The 19,875-nt window shown below is 40.2% G+C and overlaps 1 protein-coding gene across 2 annotated transcripts; it reads left to right on the forward strand.

Moving 5' to 3' along the window:
- Positions 1–4,602: 4,602 nt before the first annotated feature.
- Positions 4,603–19,102, forward strand: LOC310993557 (Y+L amino acid transporter 2). 2 transcript variants are annotated; one of them, XM_083981943.1, is made up of 12 exons: positions 4,603–4,708; positions 7,753–8,143; positions 8,525–8,700; positions 8,961–9,103; positions 11,786–11,911; positions 12,450–12,594; positions 12,865–12,988; positions 14,331–14,434; positions 14,575–14,671; positions 14,810–14,959; positions 15,875–16,058; positions 16,743–19,102. In XM_083981943.1, the coding sequence occupies exons 2-12, from the start codon at positions 8,015–8,017 to the stop codon at positions 16,835–16,837; spliced, it is 1,473 nt and encodes a 490-aa protein (XP_083838069.1). In that variant the 5' UTR covers positions 4,603–4,708; positions 7,753–8,014; the 3' UTR covers positions 16,838–19,102. The 2 variants fall into 2 exon arrangements, with proteins under 2 accessions (XP_083838069.1, XP_083838070.1); XM_083981944.1 differs by lacking the exon at positions 4,603–4,708 and adding an exon at positions 5,465–5,504.
- The last annotated feature ends 773 nt before the right edge of the window (positions 19,103–19,875 follow it).

Consider the following 19,875-nt stretch of genomic DNA (forward strand, 5'->3'; position numbering starts at 1 on the left):
ATCATTCTGCAATAGGCTATGTCTGATCAGTTTTGTAATTATCCCAGTGTTATCCCATGTTAGCTTTGGGTTTGATGGTTGGGTGAATGATGGCTTTATGCTTACATCACACATGCACACACATGCACTAAGACCAATAAAACAATCTTGTTGCAAAGTTTCAATGCAGTCTACTTGAGTCCACGTCCAGCTCTGAGCCATCGGTACAGAAGAACAAGTCAAACCTGTGTCCTGGACTATAGTAGTCTATACCATAACATTCATAGCCTATAGATAACGAAGGATATAGTAAACCATTGAACTTAAGGGTTTTTCATTAGCCTGGGCTACGAATTAGGGTGATTTTGTCCTAGACCCTCAAGGATCTTGCAGCTGGAAAACAGACAGATTCATTGCCCTGTTATTCAATTTCCTTCCCAAACCACTGATCCAACGGCTTTTTCCTTACTGACTATAATTTGTTTATCATCTTGTTTAATTAATTTTTGACATAATGACATCCAGTATTGCTTTATTCTCTAAAACACATAATTACAAGTTGCATCATCATTTATAATGCTTTATTTTGAAGTTGATAACAGGAAGTCTTAACATGTGACCTGATTGGCTTGACACTGGCTCTGTAATGAGCGTTTATGTGCCTCTTAGACCATACTGGCTACCATAGTCCCTTGACGCCCCTCTGCTAGCTAAAGCCCTGACAAACCGATGTCCTCTTATTCTGGAGAGTTCAGGCTCTGCTTTGAAGGCTAACATGGAGGGTGTTTCCCTCTTTGTTTCTGTGGCCATGCAGGTACACAAACTCTGTCCATGGTGCTGAAACCGTTGGAATTTTTTTGAAAGGACAATAAGATGGAGGATACTTTATTACAATTATATATTTATTTATATATTGAACATTTTCATAACATTTGGGTTTGATAGTTCCTTGCAAGTCATGTAAAATGATGCTTTTCCAGGAGGAGACTGAAGCAGAACAACCAAGTGGCAAGTCTTTATATAGTCCATGTAATGACTCCAATAGCCTCCGATATAATCCATCCTCACAATCCATGGGTCAAATCATACCAGTTCTCATCTCTTAATTGCTGGAAAAAATACTAGTGTCAAATCATAGCCTCCATACCAAATAAATGGGTGGGATAATGAAAGCAGCGATCACTAGATGGCAGCAAATCTCAATTGCAGGAACTGGAGGAATGTGGCTTCAGAGAAACTACCCTACAACATATAGTCAACATAATTCAACGGACAATCAGCAACTCTTGTTCTATTTTATTCACAAATTTCCAGCACATTCGTACCAGTTTTAAATTCTTAGCATAGTTTATGATCTCCAACTCCAGGACTGAGTGAACAACATGAAGTGTCACACTACTCCACACCAAAGCAAGTGACACTCCTTATCAAACATCCGTTGTTTGCATTGATAACAAAGCAGTTAGGGTTGCTTCTGTTTATTCAAAACTTTACATGAATGTCAGGGGCAGTGCCAGACAGCTTGAATGGTGACTGATTAACCTAGTTGTATAGTAGCCTAACAATGTTACAGGTTTGGGTAGAACAACTGAAGTAGATGTAGGTAAAAGAGTTGCATGGAGAGGGGAAAAAAACTGTATTTGACACTTCAAAAAAAATTTTTTTTTTTTTTACAAAGTTCCTCACCAAAGATAAAACTCAGTGGATTAAACATACATTAAAATATTACAGTGCAGTGCAATTGAACAAACTGAATTAAAAGAACAACCCTAAAAGTGTTTTACAGAGCAATTACAGACTTGGTGGAAAGATGTAAATAAAATACCAACAGACAATAAATATGAATTCAAAATCTATAATGAGGCCTATTAGCCTACTTGAAGTATTAGGCTAGATGATGAGCCGGCCCAAGCCTCTATGGGGCCCTAAGCAAAATTAGATTTTGGGCCCCTCTATTTCTAATAATATTGATTGTTGATCATTCACACACCTACTATAACTCATTGCGGCTATTATCCTATTGTCAGGTGTTTATTGTCAATAAAAGGAACAGACAACATTTGCTTCACATAAAAAAGCACATTTAGTACTGACTGATGTTCCTATAATTGTAATGGCAAGAATGGCTGGAGTGTATGAAACTGGTCTCGTGAGCAAAATCTTTTGGCCTTGACCAAGGGTTAGGTTGCTTCCTCTGCTTCACCATGAGCCTCTTTCAGGCCACTCATCTGTATCTTGATAGCTGTGCTTTCAGATATTAATGGGAGGCAGAGTTTGCAGACACACACACACACACACACACACACACACACACACACACACACACACACACACACACACACACACACACACACACACACACACACACACACACACACACACACCTGTTGCTACCACCACTGCATGTGCTGACAGAGACATGCTTTGTAAGTCTGTTTCAATTGTGGTTGAGGGTTGAGCCACAGCCTGTGCTCTGGTTAAAAAGAGACTCCCCTCAAAAAAGGCAGATGTTTCCATAGACAACGGTTTTCACAGATTTGCTTCCATCAGGCAGCTAAACCACATTCTCTGAAACAGTTCACATCCAAGTGATACGTGACTTACACACAGCTCAATGTCTAGGCTACATGAACAATGACATGAAGCCAACCACCACCCAACTGGAATTCACGACACACCTGTTCTACTGAAATGCAACAATCTGTAGATTTCTCTAATGTGACCACAGCCACTTAGTGTATGTGTGACTTCTGCAGATCATGAATGTGACACCTGTCACATAAAGCTCCTGTCTAGACGTTAGTGATTCATGACGGGATGGCCAACCAATGGTAGGTGTTTCCCCATCTCTCTTCGATTTCATATGAAACGTAAGTCTTACAAAAAATGTTTTAGTTGTAGCTATGCATAAGACATAATGTTCAGTATAATACAGTCCAGTACAGAAGCATCTTAAATATGACCCAAATAGGTCATATAAACTAGGGGTGGGAATCTTTGGGTGTCTCACGATTCGATTCGATTCCAATTCTTAGGGGCACAATTCAATTCAAAGTCGATTCTCGATTCAAAACAATTCTCAATTGTTTTTGTGATTTTTAGTTTGCTTTTTTTTAACACAAGACCATGTGAAAAAGTTGAATGATGATGATGTCTACAGACTATTATATCAGGAGCCATATTTCCCCCCAAAAAATGCACATCACATGTTGCAGATTTATTCAGCAGCAATATATTTTAACCATTTTGAAGTAAACTGCTACATTTAGCTGATTTTATACTATTTTTTCAAAAGACTGAAGGGATGTGAATTTTTGGGTGTCTCTGTTTGATTCAAAATCAGTACTCATATGCACGTGTACATAGACATGTATCACCTGTAACAAAGGTGCTTGGTGCTGAGTTTACACATTTCTAATGTCAAGATAAATGTGCATTATAAACATGTAGTGCAATCAGCTGTATTCTAGAGGTGGCCTGTCTACTCAGTGTGTGACTCTATAGGCCTGCACAATGGAACAGGTTTTAATGCTGTTGTCATACAGTATGTCTACTGGTCTTTCAAATCCTTTCCCTATAGGAGTGATGAAAGGGGACAACAAACACTGTTGTTGTTTTCTGCAAAAATAAATTTCAAGCATAAGCTTGAAATGCTAAGTTCATACACAACTGTTCGGCAGAAATGCTAAATCCTCTTCAATTAAATAAATATGCAATTATGTGCAACATGTGCCTAAAATGTTTGTCTTATTTAAAATCTCACGCTGCCGGCCGTTCCACGTGCCGCTCAAAGTGCCCTTATTTTTCACTGCAGCACCTGCCCCAAAAAATGTCTGTAAGTATACTGGTGCAGCGGAGCTTTGACATTTAAAGAGAGGCAGTCATATACGGCTACATCAGCAGCAGCACTCTATTGCCATAAAATTGTGGTTTTTGTACAATAATATATCTTTGATCATATAGAAATCATTACTCATACATGCAAAAAAATATATATTTTATTTATTTCTTGTTGTTGTTGTTGTTACTGTAATTGCTCTTGGGGGGGCCCTAAGCAGGCGCTTAGTTCGCTTATGCCTTGGGCAGGTAGATGCTCAAAGTATTACAGTAAGGGGTGGTTCAACATAAAATTGGTCTTCATGTGCTTCATTGTCTTTTGTCTGATCAATTGTTGTAGGCCTATTCTACTATCAATATTGTTTGATTGATCAAACTTGACTGACATCTTTAATTAGGTTAAATACCTAATTAACAAAACTCAGATTCCCACATAAATAATTAGAAGGTTATTTTACCTTCTACCTATGTGGACTTGTGGTTCTTTGCCAAATAACAGGAGCACACCTGTGTGACCGCATCACTGCTCCAAGGTAAATATAATATATCCGCTTCTGCCTAATGCAGTTGGTATGTCTCGATGATGGCGGGGCAATATCACTGAAGAAGATAAACAGTCGTGTCGTGTTTACTTACAGCCTGAGCCTGCTGCTCTCATGTTCCTCTGTGCATGTGTCGGTGGGTTGTGCCACTGCCAACCATCCTCTGCCGGTTGAGGATGAGGAGGAGCCAGCCCAGCAGCGTAGCTACAGATGTTGACTGCTGCCTGTGTGTGTGAACTAGCTACTAGCTTAACTTGGTCACGGACATCATCAGTCGGCGGCACATGTTGCTGCTGCTGCTGCCTCCTCCACTGGAAGAAAACAAAAGGAAGTAACTTTACACAGCAAAGGTAACCACTGTCTCTTATATTGTGTGTTTTTCTTTTAACTCACACAACTCTTCGTGCTTTTGAGTCTGTCGGTAAGTTAGCCGTTAAATGTCACAAGGAAGAACCGGTTGATAATAACGGCTGCCACATGTCACATACTTACGGTAACGTTAGCATGTGTGCATTCGCCGCAGCAGCATCATGTATGTTGCTGTGTGTCAGTAGCTTGGGCCTGGCTGTATTTTTTTAAGAAAGCATTGTTACTAGCTGGTGAGTGGATGTTAACGTAGAGAGGGGCCACAATTCAAAAAGAGCGAGACGCGGTAAATCGATCCCCGGTATCAGCGCTACCAGTTGCTAACCAGGCTGCTAAGTTACCACCAGGGCTGCTAATCATTAACAGAACAGCAACGCGCTGATTTGGTGAGTTGGAGCCGGAGGGACCAGAGTGATTGTTTAGGCTGATGTAAAGTCAAACAGTGGTTATAGACAGTGACACAACTGTTTGAACTGGCGCAAAGGCAAAAGTTTCCAGGCAGGCGGGTGCGCGTGTCGTGTCGCTACCTATGGTCGCTACCGGCCGACACGAGACGCATCGTGACCTCATAGCAGCGTCATACCCCCCCACGTATCACGTCACGTCCATCCTGTGACAGTGCTCTCCTCAGTTTGAAGTGTGAAGGAGGAAGCTGCAACTATCTGTCGAGTGAATGACAAAGTTAGTGAACTTCTCTATCTGTTTCTGTTCACCGGGGGAGATGGAGGGGGAGTAGACAGCAGCAGTAAAAGCAGTTGAGATTGTGTCGATTATAATCATGTAAGCACACACACTCTTGCACTCTGTTATGAAGAGAAAAAGCTTTTTCAAGTTGGTGAACAGATAACACAACAACAGCAGCAGCAGCAGCCATATTGGTTGAAGCATGCAAAACAGATGCTGCTGCTAACCTAATTTCACCGGTCTAGTAATGGGACACATGGCGCTTGTCCCTCACAAGATCCCTCCTACTGCTAAGACAGATTTGTCAGTGTCGCCTGTATAAATAAACAGTTGTAACCTGATGACAAAGAGAGTCAGCTAAAATATAATTAATATTCTCTTTGACTATGGATAGAGTGAGAACAGTTTTCTTTTTAATGAGGTGAGTCAGTCTGACAACTGACTGTTGTACACGTGCATGTTGACATGAAGACATAAGCATTTTTGTTGAGCACAACTGTTTATGGTCAGATGTCAAACTTTCCAATCAAAGTTAATATATGCTGATCACTTTTTAAAAAATTCTCACTCTATCCATAGTCAAAGAGAATATTAATTTACCACCAGGCATTATATTTTAGCTGACTGACTCTCTTTGTCATCAGGTTACAGCTGTTTATTTATACAGGCAACACTGATAAATCTGTCTTGTGTTACAACTATTCAAGCTATTGTGGATGGAAGACTACATTGTGGTTATGCTTTTAATTTGTCAGTAATAGATTACATTGTTTCAAGTAGAGCTTCCATCAGAGAGTAGTTCAGTCGGCAGGTTTGTTGTGATATTATCCTGCTAATACAATGGCAAGATAAAGTATGAGGACCTTTTTGGATTATCTTGTCATGAAATTTGATCTGATTTTCATCTAGAGACGAGCGGTGCAAAACACATTGTGCTGCCTTAAGCAAATAACAATGAAACACTTCTAGTCTTTTGTGTCTCTATTGAACACTGCTAATTAACATCGCTGGTGCTGATGGGTGTGTGTGGGGTGGAGCAGATGTTCAGGAGGAATTCCTCCCTACAGACCTGCTTCAGCTGAGTCATATTCTCAGGATGTCTGGTATGAGTGGCTCTCTTCATGTGCTTCCACGGCCTCTATTGCTTTAAAGTCGGGGCTCTGAGCGGGACACTTAAGGCAGATTTCTTTTGTTTGAAGTCAGTCCCTAACAGATTTACTTTGATGTCCAGAGTCATTGTCCTGCTGCATCAGCTGATTAAAACTGAGCTTCAGCAGGTGGAGAGCCTGCAGAGGGCTGTGACATTATCCTGTGAGATATATTGATAAACCTGCAGATTCATTTTCCACTCTGTGATGTGGAGCTCTTCAAGTCGAGAGGCAGCAGAGCCTCAAATTATGACTCGCCCTTTCGCTGTACTTCACAGCTCAGTTGATGTTTTGGTGTTGGTATGCAGTGACAGTCAATTTCCTTGTGTCTCTCTCTGTAACCTTTTCCAGCTTTATGCAAATTGACAACTCATTCCTCATCAGTCTCCTGAGATTTCTTCTTCACAAGGCAGAAGGCACGCTTCACATCAGCCGAGGCTTCTTGTGAATAACAAAGTCAAAATTGCACCTCCAATTTGGTTTCATTGATTGGTTTCCTGGTGCGATAACTCCTGACTTCAATACAATGAATGTTTGAATGATGTGCTCCATATGGGCACGAATATAAAACATCCTCTGCAATCATAGTATGGAATATACATGGTTGGTTATGTAAGTTTTCTTATAATTAGGGTTAGGGTTAGTTATTTTTTGAGGTAATTAGGTTTTGTAGATGTACATCTAACCTAATTGTAGAATAATGATGGAAATCGATAACCAGTCTGATAACAACATGGTATGCAAAAATTGAAAATAATGTCAGAAATGTTGTCAGCCTGGTTTGCAGAGTGCTCAAACTGTGCTCAAATAAACTCCTCTGACTCCTCAGACACTGAACCAGAACCATTATGCTTAAGCATTGCATCAAGCATTTTAAACACAGTCGATTTCTCAACTAATCTGAATACAGTAGATTTTGTAATCAGTAATAGCTGAATACATTTTTGCATTGTTTGCACTGTGGTCGTCAAAGTGGCAGTTTTATATTAGATTTGTGGTTGCTGTAGCAGCTCGGGCCATTACTTACTGCTTCTCAAATGCAAAGCACCACATAAACCCAGTAAGGCGTTAATGTAATCCATCCACTCACTCATTTATTCATTTTTCTTATGTGCATCGTCCATTAGGTGACATAACTGTGTATGGCAATGGCTAGGACACCTCTGTGAGACTGCGTGTCCTTGTGTTTGTTACAGATTGCTCCAGCTGAGAAGTGCTCCCTGGATTCAACAATGGCTGTGTGAAACAGCCAGAGCCGTACTCCTCCAGTGACCCTCCCACCTCCCTTTCTCTTTTGCTTGGTCCACACCTCTCTGTTCATCTTGCCCACTATTTGATCACTCCACTCTTTCACCCTGTCTCAGTTTCTGGTGCTGCCAGGAATCAGTCTGTCCTCTCTTTCCCTCCCCTGTCACTGTCCTGTTACCTTCCTCTGAGGAAGGCAGCGAATCCCTCACGATGGTTGCTGAGGGAGACTCGGCGTCTCAGGGCAGCGGTGTGCGGCTGAAGCAGGAGATTTCCCTCCTTCATGGGGTCTGTCTCATCGTGGGGAATATGATCGGCTCTGGCATCTTCGTGTCACCAAAGGTAGGAGCTTCGTTATTCTGAGGACTTTATTTGCCCTGATTTCAATTCCTCCCTAGATCGACAAAATGATGATAGTTTCATGCTCTTTTGGTTTTGATTGTAACACAGATGCTGTTATTCAGGCATCATTAAATCTGAAATAATTTTTTATCGAGCAGTCGTTAAAGGTTTGTTTAACAGGTTGAGTCTACATTTTCAAATTATCATTGTGTGCGGTTCGGTTCTTGTTGCCATTGTTTCGCCTGCACAGTTCAAATTACACCTGCAAACACGCAAGGGTTGTTTTCTTTTATTCGCACCAAACCAGTTAACATCTAACACTAAAGTTCAACACATTTTTTTTCTGGTGTATACAGTATCTGTTTATTTGTCATCTTGCAGGGAGTCCTTATGTACACAGGCTCATTTGGCCTGTCCCTGGTGGTCTGGGCCATTGGAGGGATATTCTCTGTGTTTGGAGCGTTATGTTATGCTGAGCTGGGAACCACCATCCGTAAATCCGGTGCTTCTTATGCGTACATCCTGGAGGCCTTTGGAGGGTTCTTGGCTTTTATTCGGTATGTAGCCGTTTCACTTTTTCTGTCTGTAGATGCTTTAATCACATAATCCTGCAAACAACACACAATAGAAACTCAATACTTATTTAGCAGACATGAGGCACAGTCAGGACATAATCTTGTCAAACTTGCTACCTTTGACATTAAGATTTTTGCTTGAAATGTCATGGCCTGCATTATTTATTGTTAGTTTTTACTAAAATGTAGGTAAATGTTATGTTAGGCCTTGGAATGATTAATGTGTATCAAAACCTCTGTAGACTCTGGACATCACTGTTGATAGTGGAGCCCGCCTGTCAGGCAGTGATAGCCCTGACCTTCTCTAACTACCTGGTCCAGCCTTTCTACCGCACCTGTGTAGCCCCCTACAACGCTGTCCGTCTCATCGCAGCCGCCATCATATGTAAGCATCAACCTCTAACATACATGTTTATCATGCTCTGTTTAAGCTGTTGTGTGTTGACAGGCTTTTGGTTAGTCTGGGTCAGAGTTAGTCTGAGACTCAATAGCGTTATTTCCCTATCTGTGTTTTAAACGTTTGTACTTTTTTTGATGAATTATTGAAAAGCTTGTGATGTTGTACCAATAAAATAACCCACTTACTTACCAGTAATTGCTTACAGCAGGCGTTACATGACATGAAAGGGGACAGGTTAGTTGGTGCATTCATGTTTGACAGCGGATCGTATTTTGTAAAGTGACAGCAACAATGTATAATTACATGTGCATATATTTATATACCGTATACTGTATATATATAGGCCTACATATGCATGCTCTAAACAGAACAAGGAATGGGAGTATTTTGAGTTTTAGTCTTGTGCTACTGTAGTAGGCTACTACTATCTTAATTAAAGTTTTGCCCCTTTTTTAAAATAATCATCTATTGATTATTTAATAATCTAATAATTTATTGTAAACGTCTCTTGCTTGCTTAATAATGCCATGGACTGTCATACAGTAGGTTCATGTTTACTAAACAGTGGTGCAAATGCCAAAACTGCATAGGCGTTGTCTTCAGATGAGCCACTGAAATAGTCGTTCCCCAGTGGTTTATTGTAGCGTTAGACAGTATATGCTGTGAATTACTAAACACTTTTCTGTTGTGCATCCTGATGTTGTGCAATGTGGTGCTGTCAGTGAAAGTGTGATTTAAGCTTAGGTCCTCCCCTAGCCGTTGCTGGTTCCTCTTAACCTCATTGAACGTTCAATTAGGTCAAATGCAGACTGTTGAGAGTAGGAGAAACAGTGTAGTACAGAAGCTCTCATTAAGCTCAGCGAAAAGCCTTGTGTGTTTTCAGGAAACACTGTGTTGAAATTGTCTCTGTAGTTGTTGTTGTTAGCAACACTACTGGTGGTGCATGCTGATCCTTCCAGGATCCATTTAATTAGATGACACACTTTTATGTGGTGAGCTTTAGGGACTCCAAACACACGCTGCTCATCTAGATGTTGTTTGGATTGCACTTTGGAGGATATCTGTGTAACTACACTTTATACCTCTTGATTCTCTCTGAACTCCACCTTGAGGCTTCTGTACTTAGTGTGTGACAACCCTCAAAGCTTTGTGATGCCACTAAATAAGGGCTTTTCAGAAAAGCATCAGTGTGATACAACCTAAAACCTGTTAGGTGTGTTGCGATAGGATCTCTGCCTGTGCGGCAAGTTTCAGGGGCTCAAAGTCAGTCACCGACACATGAACAGGACGGACTGCTTTCTTGCTTGAGGTTAAAATTTTTCACCTAGTTCCCAAAAGCCCAGATAAAATGTAGATCACTCGAGTTTTGTGGGTCATTCCTTCCAAGTCACATAAAATCGAGGAAAGTGGTTGTAACACTGCCTCAGATTTTGTACAGAATTTGTCTGCATAATGTCTGGGTCCCGAAACAAAGGCCCGTAGAATATCTGGTATATTTATAATTCAAGGTATTATTCCAAGTCTAAACAGACTTCGTAGACTTCAGGATAAATATTTCCCAGCATTATTGAATCATTTAAAGTTTGTCCTGCACATGTTGGTTTTCTACAGTGTCATAGAGTTTGAGAATAAAGAGCAATACTGCTGAAGGAGAGCAATACTGAGAGCATTTTTATCTCAGTACTTGGGGTCTCTACCACTAAAAGACATAAAGATATTAACAATAAAACAAGGCATTGTTCTATATTCCAAAATAGTTAAAAGCATGTATTTACTTCTTGGGGAAAAACCCTTCATAATGAGAAAGTGTGCTCTCCTCTTAATATCTTTACTTACGAGTGTCCTGGAGTCTTGATCATCAGGGCCTCATTATAGAAAATAACATGAACTCAGATTATATATGCAATGACTTAAACATATAAATCAAGTAACTATTGGAAAAAATGTAGAAAATACATGCACATACTAAAAATGACATCCTTCAATTGTGCACATGAAACGTTAGGACTGACTTGGGTACATGCTTACTGACAATTTTTAACATACACACTAAGATTATATGTATAAACACATCCAGCCTTTGGAAACACAGTGGATACTCCCACTGCAGCTTCAGGCGGCCGTCTAGGACACCAGTTATTCCTCCTGATACCAAAGGTTTTATTAAGATATTTCACTTACTTTCAATATCCATGACCGTGAGATACGATGTCCATCTGAAATACCCTCTACCCTCAACAAGAATCTTTTTTTTCCCATTCTGAATGTTTGGTGAGGCCAGCAGCAATATAATATATGAATGTCCCAACGTGGCTACACAGATAAGGCGTTTTTGAGCCTGTAAAAATGAAATCATATCAAGGGCTGAAAACATAGGATTTGAATAGAAATATTTTACAGACTTTGGTTTTGGGATTCATCCCTGCGATGGTTTGAACATAATCTGAGACGTGTTGCAACAACCTTATCTATATCTGACCCTTGTCCTCTGACTCTAGTTACCAGAATTTGCACCAGTATCTCATTACAATATATCTTTGTATTTCCAGCTCCTCGTTTTATTGAATTGCTGTCAGAATTTATTTATTTAGTGTGGAAAATGAAAGCCTGTTTATCATATTAGCAGAGATTTAAATGTAAAGGTAACTGTTGTTCTCTCTCCCTCAGGTCTGTTGACATTTGTGAACTGCATGAAAGTGAAATGGGGTGCTATTCTCCAGGTCGTCTCCACTGTAGCCAAGGTCCTTGCTCTGATTGTCATCATCATTACCGGGCTGGTTAAGCTGGCACAAGGTAGATGTCAAAGGAACTCTGTCTGTCTGTCTGTCAGCAGCGCTGCAGCGCAGCGTTCTGCTCAGACTTTGCAAAGAAAGTAGCAGTACTGCAATTTTTAGGGCTGAATCGGTTTCACTGAATGATTAATAGATTGCTATAAATGGCAGTCTGCCGCAGTGCACTGATCGGCCAATAGCAACTTGTTTAAACCATGTAAAAGTCAATATTTCAATGTTTGCCAATGACTACTACACCTCCACATTCAGTACTGATACAGCCTGGAGGGATTATATGCTCTATCCATTCATAAAGTAAACTATGTGATGAAAATTATATTGAAATTACTATTTTTTTAATTGGCACATGTGTATTTGTCCTTGTTTATTACTAAAGTGGTTGTAGCAGGTATTGATGGGAAACTGTGTATGAAATGCATTTAGAATCTAGATCAGTTCAGTTTTAGAAACCCGTGGATAAGTCGCCTACGTTATATCTTGGATGATGAAGGGGAAAAAGTTGAATACTGTGTTAATGTATGAACCTTTTGTCTGGGCAGGTTTTGATCAGAACTTCGAGGACTCGTTCAAAGGGTCCAGGCTGGACCCTGGTGACATGGCATTGGCCCTTTACTCAGCTCTGTACTCCTACTCAGGCTGGGACACACTCAACTTCATCACAGAGGAGATCAAGAATCCAGAGAGGTACAAAGTGTGACATTTCAGAGAGATTTGACAATAAGCTGCCTTGTTTTCATTCCTGATGGTCTTTCCTTTACTTAACTACATGTTTTACTTAACTACAAAGCTTCATCTGCTGTAAATCTATGAATGCTTAAATCTTAAATCTCACTAATCGTACTTATGAATTTCATCCAAGTCATCAAGCCTTCATTTCATTTAGTAGGAAATGTTTGCATGCTACACAGAGTGCTTTAAGTGAACCTATACCACTTTTTACATTTTCCTGTGTAGGAATCTGCCCTTATCCATCGCTATTTCCATGCCTATTGTCACAGTGATCTACATCTTGACCAACATAGCTTATTACGTCGTCATGGATGCAGACACAGTGCTCAGCAGTGAAGCAGTTGCTGTGGTGAGTATCTGAAGATCGTTAACTTAGTGCAGACATGTTGTGCACTGAGGAAGATCTGTATGAGCAATAACCCACTCAGCAGTCCGACCATGTGCACACAGTACTAATATCTGCCCATTAAGCCTATTAGTGCATTACAGGACTTATCCAAATTGACAGCATCTGCTCAGACTCAGCAGGGGCAGCAGGTTTTGATCTTTCCTTCCTGTCTTCTGCTGTCAGTCTGGCAGGCAACCGCTGGCACTAGGTCCAATGCTCCCTTTTGGTTATCTGGGACTGTAAGAGTCGAGATGATGACAGGAACTTCATTTAGCTAAAGAGGTTAGCGCCCCACACAGGAACATCGGGAAGTTTGTTATGCGATTAGTGCATTGGTGGAGGAAGAGTTACATTCAGGCTTGTTGTCGGTGGTATTTGATAATCTTTTTTATTTGAGTATTTAGTCTAATGGCGCAATTATGTTCCAACAGTCAACAAGCCATTGGCCCTGTGGTTTACTGAATGGAAGTTGAGGGCTACAGAAGATATTTTCATGCTGACATGATTTGGATTTGTATAAGTTCAGTCTGCTGGCCTTGTCTACTGAGTAGACTTTACAACAACTCGGTGCCAAACTGAGAGCTGATAAAACTTAAACCCTGTTTGCTGCAGATGTTTAAAGTACATTCTCACCAAGAGTCATGACTAGAAAGGACATTCAGGGACATTGGCCAAATGTGTGTAACAGCCTTTAGTATTAAAGTACGTTATGTGATAAAATCAATGTTGAGTTGTTGCTTTAGGCACTGACTGTTCACTTATACAGGGAGCCCAGTTCAAACAGTTCAAACAGCTATAGACCTGATACCACTTGTCAAAGAATGATCTTATGTAATCCTCCATGTATTATGTATAATACTTGGCTGCTTCACAGCAGCTCTGTCTCTGTCTGCCAAAGACATAGAGTTCCCAATGGTACTTTTTTTCTCTTAAGAAAATAAAGAGATGTTTCAACACATTAAACCCATATTCTTACATACTGTATATGCAGACCTACAGTATCTCTGTGGGCTTCTACAATGTTAGTGGGTGTTTTTAGGAGCTACACTGACCTTTATAAATATTACATCACAAGACAAATGGCAGGGAACATGTTGGAGTGTTTACATACTGATATTAGTCAGATAATTTAAAATATCTTTTTAAGAGGTACACATTACTGTAGCACCTACTCAGATTGGTGTTGTGTACTACTCAGTAGTTTTTACTCTTTAACTCTCTGATGCTGCGTTTTAACACTTGAGGGCCACTGTTATCGAGAAATGAATGTGAGCATTAAACAGTTTGTTGATCGTCTCTACAGACATTTGCAGATCAGACCCTGAGCTGGGCTCGCTGGTTGATCCCACTGTCTGTGGCCATTTCCTGCTACGGAGGACTGAACTCCTCCATCATTGCTGCCTCCAGGTCTGTCGACACCTGAAATTACTCTGACCTATTTTAGCTTTTGCGTAATAACGGATCAACCACCATAATTTACTGTTCCACAAGTGTCTATTTCTGACAGCAGTGTCTTGAATGTTAAGACCGTTTGTTTCCTCCTGCAGGTTGTTCTTTGTCGGTTCCAGAGAAGGTCACCTGCCTAATGTCTTGTGCATGATCCACATTAAGCGTTTCACGCCAATTCCTGCCCTGCTTTTCAACGTAAGTATCACATATTTTAGTGGGCTGTAGAAATTGATGTTTTATCACTAGAACTCTGTGTTTTTGATGCATTTTATTACCAAACTCAACCAATGTTTTCCTCTTTTCTGTTGTGTTTGTGTGCTCTTGTCTCCCCAGGGTGGCATGTCTCTGTTTTACCTGTCTGTGCCCGATGTCTTCCAATTAATCAACTACTTCAGTTTTAATTACTGGTTGTTTATTGGCATGTCAATCGCCAGCCAGATCTACCTTCGCATCAAGGCTCCTGATATGCACCGACCTGTTAAGGTAACAAAACCGATGCAGCAGGGGGCTGATGGGCCTGACCCTGTGTTTTGACATTCAACACTGTTGTGCCTCACTTGTCTTGGAGAAACTTGAACATCTTGATGATTACCACTCACATTTAAAAGTTTCAGAGGAAGAAATTAAAGTGTTGTTTTCTGGGACTCTACATCATAACATAACATATATAAAAGATGTGATTGTTGTCATGTTTTTTTTTGTTTTCTTTAAACTGTGACAAAGTGGAAGAAAACTTCAAATACAAACAGTAATCTTGCCATTACCAGAAACACTAAGCTCTTACTGTCATAGTCACAAAAAAGAAAGACAGAACACAACTTAACTGTTAAATTCATGTTGTGTCTTAGATGTTAGAATTTCCAACAAAACTTGAATGTAAAAAACTGAACCCATTTGTGGAGGTGAGAAATCAATCTTAGACTTGAGAATTGATCACTAATTGATAGGACCTGATTTCACTTAGACCCAGACCAGTGTAATAAAGTGGATCTATGCTTCTCTAAGCACATTTCCCTTTATTTACACTTGTTTATGCACCAACAGTACCTCTATAGGCCTGACCGCCCTCAGCACTGGCTTTAGTTATGACAGTTTTTAAGAGTCCATAATGGTTTGACTCTGATAACTTTGTTTATTTGGTTCTCTCATCAACTGTAAAAGTTATTGGACTGCGTGCCGTCTGAGCAGCTTAAAGGCAATTAGAGCTACAATTAAATCACTGGAGGGATCTGGTTTAAACTAATAATAACGTATTTGTTTATGTAATTGTTTTAATCACTCTACTTTTCTCCAACTTTTTTTTTTTACCACCATCCCCTCCCCCTTTCATTTTTTAAATCTTTCTTGGTCCCTGTCATCAACCCCCCTCCCCCTCTCCTCTCTCTCCACGCCCTGCAGCTGTCTTTGTTCTTCCCAATCGTTTACTGCTTGTGCAGCGTATTCCTGGTGGTGGTGCCCCTCTACAGCGACACCATCAACTCTCTGGTAGGAATCGCTGTCGCACTGTCTGGTGCACCAGTCTATTACTTTTGCATCTACTTGCCGGCCAGCTCCAGACCGGCCTTCGTCGGGAAAATGATCGGTAAGATCCCTCACATAATACTGTATCATGTGTCCTAGCAGCGGTTTAGTCGACATTGTGTTGATATTTTGTTTGCTTTTAATTGTGAAGGTATTTTATAAAATTCATGAACTCTTAACTCTTTATACAGAAACCTGTGGGGTAAAACATATATGATTTTCTATAAGCTTATAATATCACAAACAACATTTTAATACCTGGCAGTATATATGTGATCTACTGGAAAGAAACATAAAGCATAAAATAAATAACCATGAAGGGTTTGAGGTGGATTTTTCTTACAAAATTCCTGAGGGGATAGAGGAGGGGGGCCTCACTGTGCTTTTTTATGTAAATCATAAGTTAAAATACAATTACACAATAACATCTCAAGTCTTGGGAAGTAATCTGTATGGCCTCCCAGTGAATGAATGTGGTCGTGTGATGTTATTATGGATAACTTTTTAAAGTAGCTTACTAGTCTTGAGTTGTACATACTGTAGACCAGACACATGTTTGAAAGCTAAAGAGGGATTGAGATCAGAGTTTCAAAGTCCACTGGGCTACTGTACACAACTTACATACTGGAAAAGGCTTCTATAATGCACAGAAAGCGCTGTAGCCGAGGAACCAAGCAAACCATTCATGTCATGTCATGTGTAACCCTGATTTTGGTATCCGTCTTTCTTTCCTCTGTCACTGCAGATAAGATCTCCGTTTATACTCAGAAAATGTGCATGTGCTGTGTGGCCTCGCCTGATATTGATCTGGACAACTTGGACCCAGAAAAGATAGAATAACAGAGCAAACAAAGGACTCTGAAGTACTGTATCGAAGGATGTGAAGATGATGAACGAATGAATGAGGGAAGCTGCAGACAATCAGGATTTGGATGAGAAAGGTTTGATTGATTGAAAGAGAGGAACCTGGACAACACAACTCTGGTCCTTCACCTCCTCTCTCAGACATGAGCCATAAGAATAACAGCAAGATTTCACTCACAGAAAACTCATTTTGTATATAAGCCTCCAACAAAGAGCACTGTAAAGATTAACTCTCCTGCACATTCACATGGTGCGGCACGGTGCAGTGTTTTTGTCCGTGGTACAGTTTTGTCTACATGTGCCCACACACACACACACGAAAGCTGCAGGAAACCCTGAGGGTGACACTACAACGACCCGGTCCAGAATGAGTTGACTAAGCAGCTGCGGTGATTTCTTCACAAACAGGAGGTACTTACAGACAACACACAAGTGAAGATGAAAAATGTCCATTACATGCCTTACACGTGTCATCTCATGTTACTGTTACTGAATGACCTTTTTTAAAAACAAAGCTCGCTACAGGTGGGAAATGTTGATACTGGTTTTGATGGGTTTGCATCAACATCAGATTTGTAATTCACCAGTGTGTGTGGTGATCATATGTATATTACAGCTATGAGTTTCTCTTTTAATGGAGAGTTTATATATGAAATGCTATACAGTTAATATGACAACCAGAGAGTGAGTCCAGAGCACGACTCTTTTGCACATTTTCTGTTGTGTTGTACAACCTCGTTTATAGGAAGCTTTATTCTGACCCATTACTGAACTTAAAGACTGAATGTTGTCAGGGTCCTGTAAGGGGTTAGTTAGCCAGTAAAAGAGAAGGAAATTATCTACAAAAGTGCTGTTACATCGAGCAGTTTGTTTAAGTTCACGTCAATCTGTGTGTGTATCCTGTGTATCTTCGTCTGATCTGTTTACTTTCAGCCAAATCCTTTGTTTGCATCTTCATGGCTTTATTTGATTTCTGCTGCCTCCTAATGGTACAGTAGCTAAAACCTTTTTACTTCCAAGATTTTCCCCAAAGTGTCATTCAAAAGACTGGCTACAACTTGTGTGTTTCTTTTATTTTTACTTTCGGTATCATTTGTTACTTGTTTTCTTACTTTCACACATTTACAAGCTCCTTGCTGGTGAGAGGATTGTTGTGTTACTGATTTCAAAAAAGGTTCAAACGTGCTGTCATGACCATTTCTAGATTAAGCTGATGTACAGGCATCCTGTGGGTTAAGATTCTTCACAATGGGGGTTTTTGTAGTCACACAGACCTCAGGATCAACTATGCTGATGTGCACACGTTGTTGCTGATATTTATTATCTGTATTTTTTTTTTAACCCACTCTTGTCTTAAGAGTTTGTATCAGAAGTAGGATATTTAATGTAATATTGCCTTTTGAATGGAACGTCACCGTGGACCATTTATTCGGTGTGTAACCAAAGGCCTTAAACAGGCTGACAGTCGGACCATGTCTCTGCCCACGGAGTGCTGAGCCTGTAGCAAAGTGTCTCCGCGCTCTGGTGGGAAATTTATAGTTGTAGAAACAAGTCAAGCTGGTGTTTGTAGTACTGCAGTCCTCATGAACTGTACGTGCCTTCAGTGTCTCAAGCACAATCACATTGACACATTGTCGTAGGTTTTGCCAAAAGTTCTTCAGGTCGACGTCATTTTGATTTAGCTGTTTCCAAGCGAAGTGGCAGCACCAGCCAGATGTTGTAGTAGCTGAGGTCAAATGGAAACAATCAGGCTTTAGGTAGAGCCATATTTAGTGTCTTGACATGAGCACTTCCAGCAACAGCACCAGCCAAAACAAGCACACAGATATTTGTTTGACATTTGTTTCTCTGGGTTTTAAGTCACCACGTAAACTGAACTGTTCAGCTGTGTGTGAAGAAGAAAATCGCTAAATATCTGCAGTTACAAATATTCCCTATAGCTATTTCCATATACTGCCATGTTCTCAACTATAATATACTGAGAGAACACAGGACTTGAATGTTGAAGTATAACATGTATTTGTTGTGTTACATTAGGTACCAAATGTGTGTTTTTCTGGTTGGGTTGTGTTTGTTGTTGAAGCTGTGTATTTGTAGAATTACGTCTTAAGTGCTTTGTTCAATGTTTTTATCAATTCTATTTTGGATAAACCAAATGCCAAGACGAGCGTATAAGCACACAGAAAGTCTTGTTCGTCCAGGGACGGGAGGGGGTGTGTGTATGTGTGTCTGAATTGTGTTTTTAAATGAATAAAGGCAAATACTGAATGTGAGCTGTAAACACTTGAATGGTTTTGACTTGATCCACCTCACTGTCGGAGCTGTGGTTGTAACGGGCGGCCGACAGCCACTAGAGGTCATGGTCTCCCAACACTTGAACCTGCTCAGACTGCAGCTCCTACAGTCTGCTGCGGCTGAAAGTTGGGTGAACAGATGGAGGTCTATATTAACAGTTTTTTAATTAGTTGTTGAACAAAAAGTTAATTGTTTTGAAAATCAAATAATCCTTGGCCCTTTTTTTTTTGCCAGAAAAACATATAAACACTTTACAAGAGCACTATATCAAGAATTCCAGTCATTAATGATTTTGCCCATAAAGAAACAACCTGCAGTAAAAACGTTCTTGAAACTGCACACAACAGTAACACAGAAACCCTCAAAAATGCCTTTTTAAACATTTTGGTCAGTGTCAATTTTTATATTTCTTCCTCCTAATCCTGTCTGAGCTTTTTTGTGGCCTTAAATGTAAAATGATGCTTAAATAGAATTAGTGTTTCTCATAAGAAAAAATATACATTTTCAGTATGGCAGTGAATCCTGGACCTGGCACAACTGTGAGAGTAGTCAGATTTTGACAGCTTATCATTAGTGTACTTAGATGTGTTGTAAAATAAATACTTTATAGACTAGTGTTTGTGTCACCTTGTGTGTACACACTGGAGACTGTCCATGGCGTCTCTGACTCACCCTCTTACCTCCTCAGGTAGCTGGCAAAGCCCCACCTCCAGAGCATC

This window comes from Trachurus trachurus (genome assembly GCF_905171665.1).
Source record: "Trachurus trachurus genome assembly, chromosome: 11".
Classification (NCBI taxonomy): domain Eukaryota; kingdom Metazoa; phylum Chordata; class Actinopteri; order Carangiformes; family Carangidae; genus Trachurus; species Trachurus trachurus.

Bases quoted from the DNA above. Each gene is read 5' to 3' on its own strand.
- LOC310993557 (XM_083981943.1), top strand. From the start codon at position 8,015: ATGGTTGCTGAGGGAGACTCGGCGTCTCAGGGCAGCGGTGTGCGGCTG. The intron at 14,435-14,574 runs GTCTGTCGACAC...TTCCTCCTGCAG, and splicing joins TCCATCATTGCTGCCTCCAG to GTTGTTCTTTGTCGGTTCCA. The intron at 14,672-14,809 runs GTAAGTATCACA...TTGTCTCCCCAG, and splicing joins TTCCTGCCCTGCTTTTCAAC to GGTGGCATGTCTCTGTTTTA.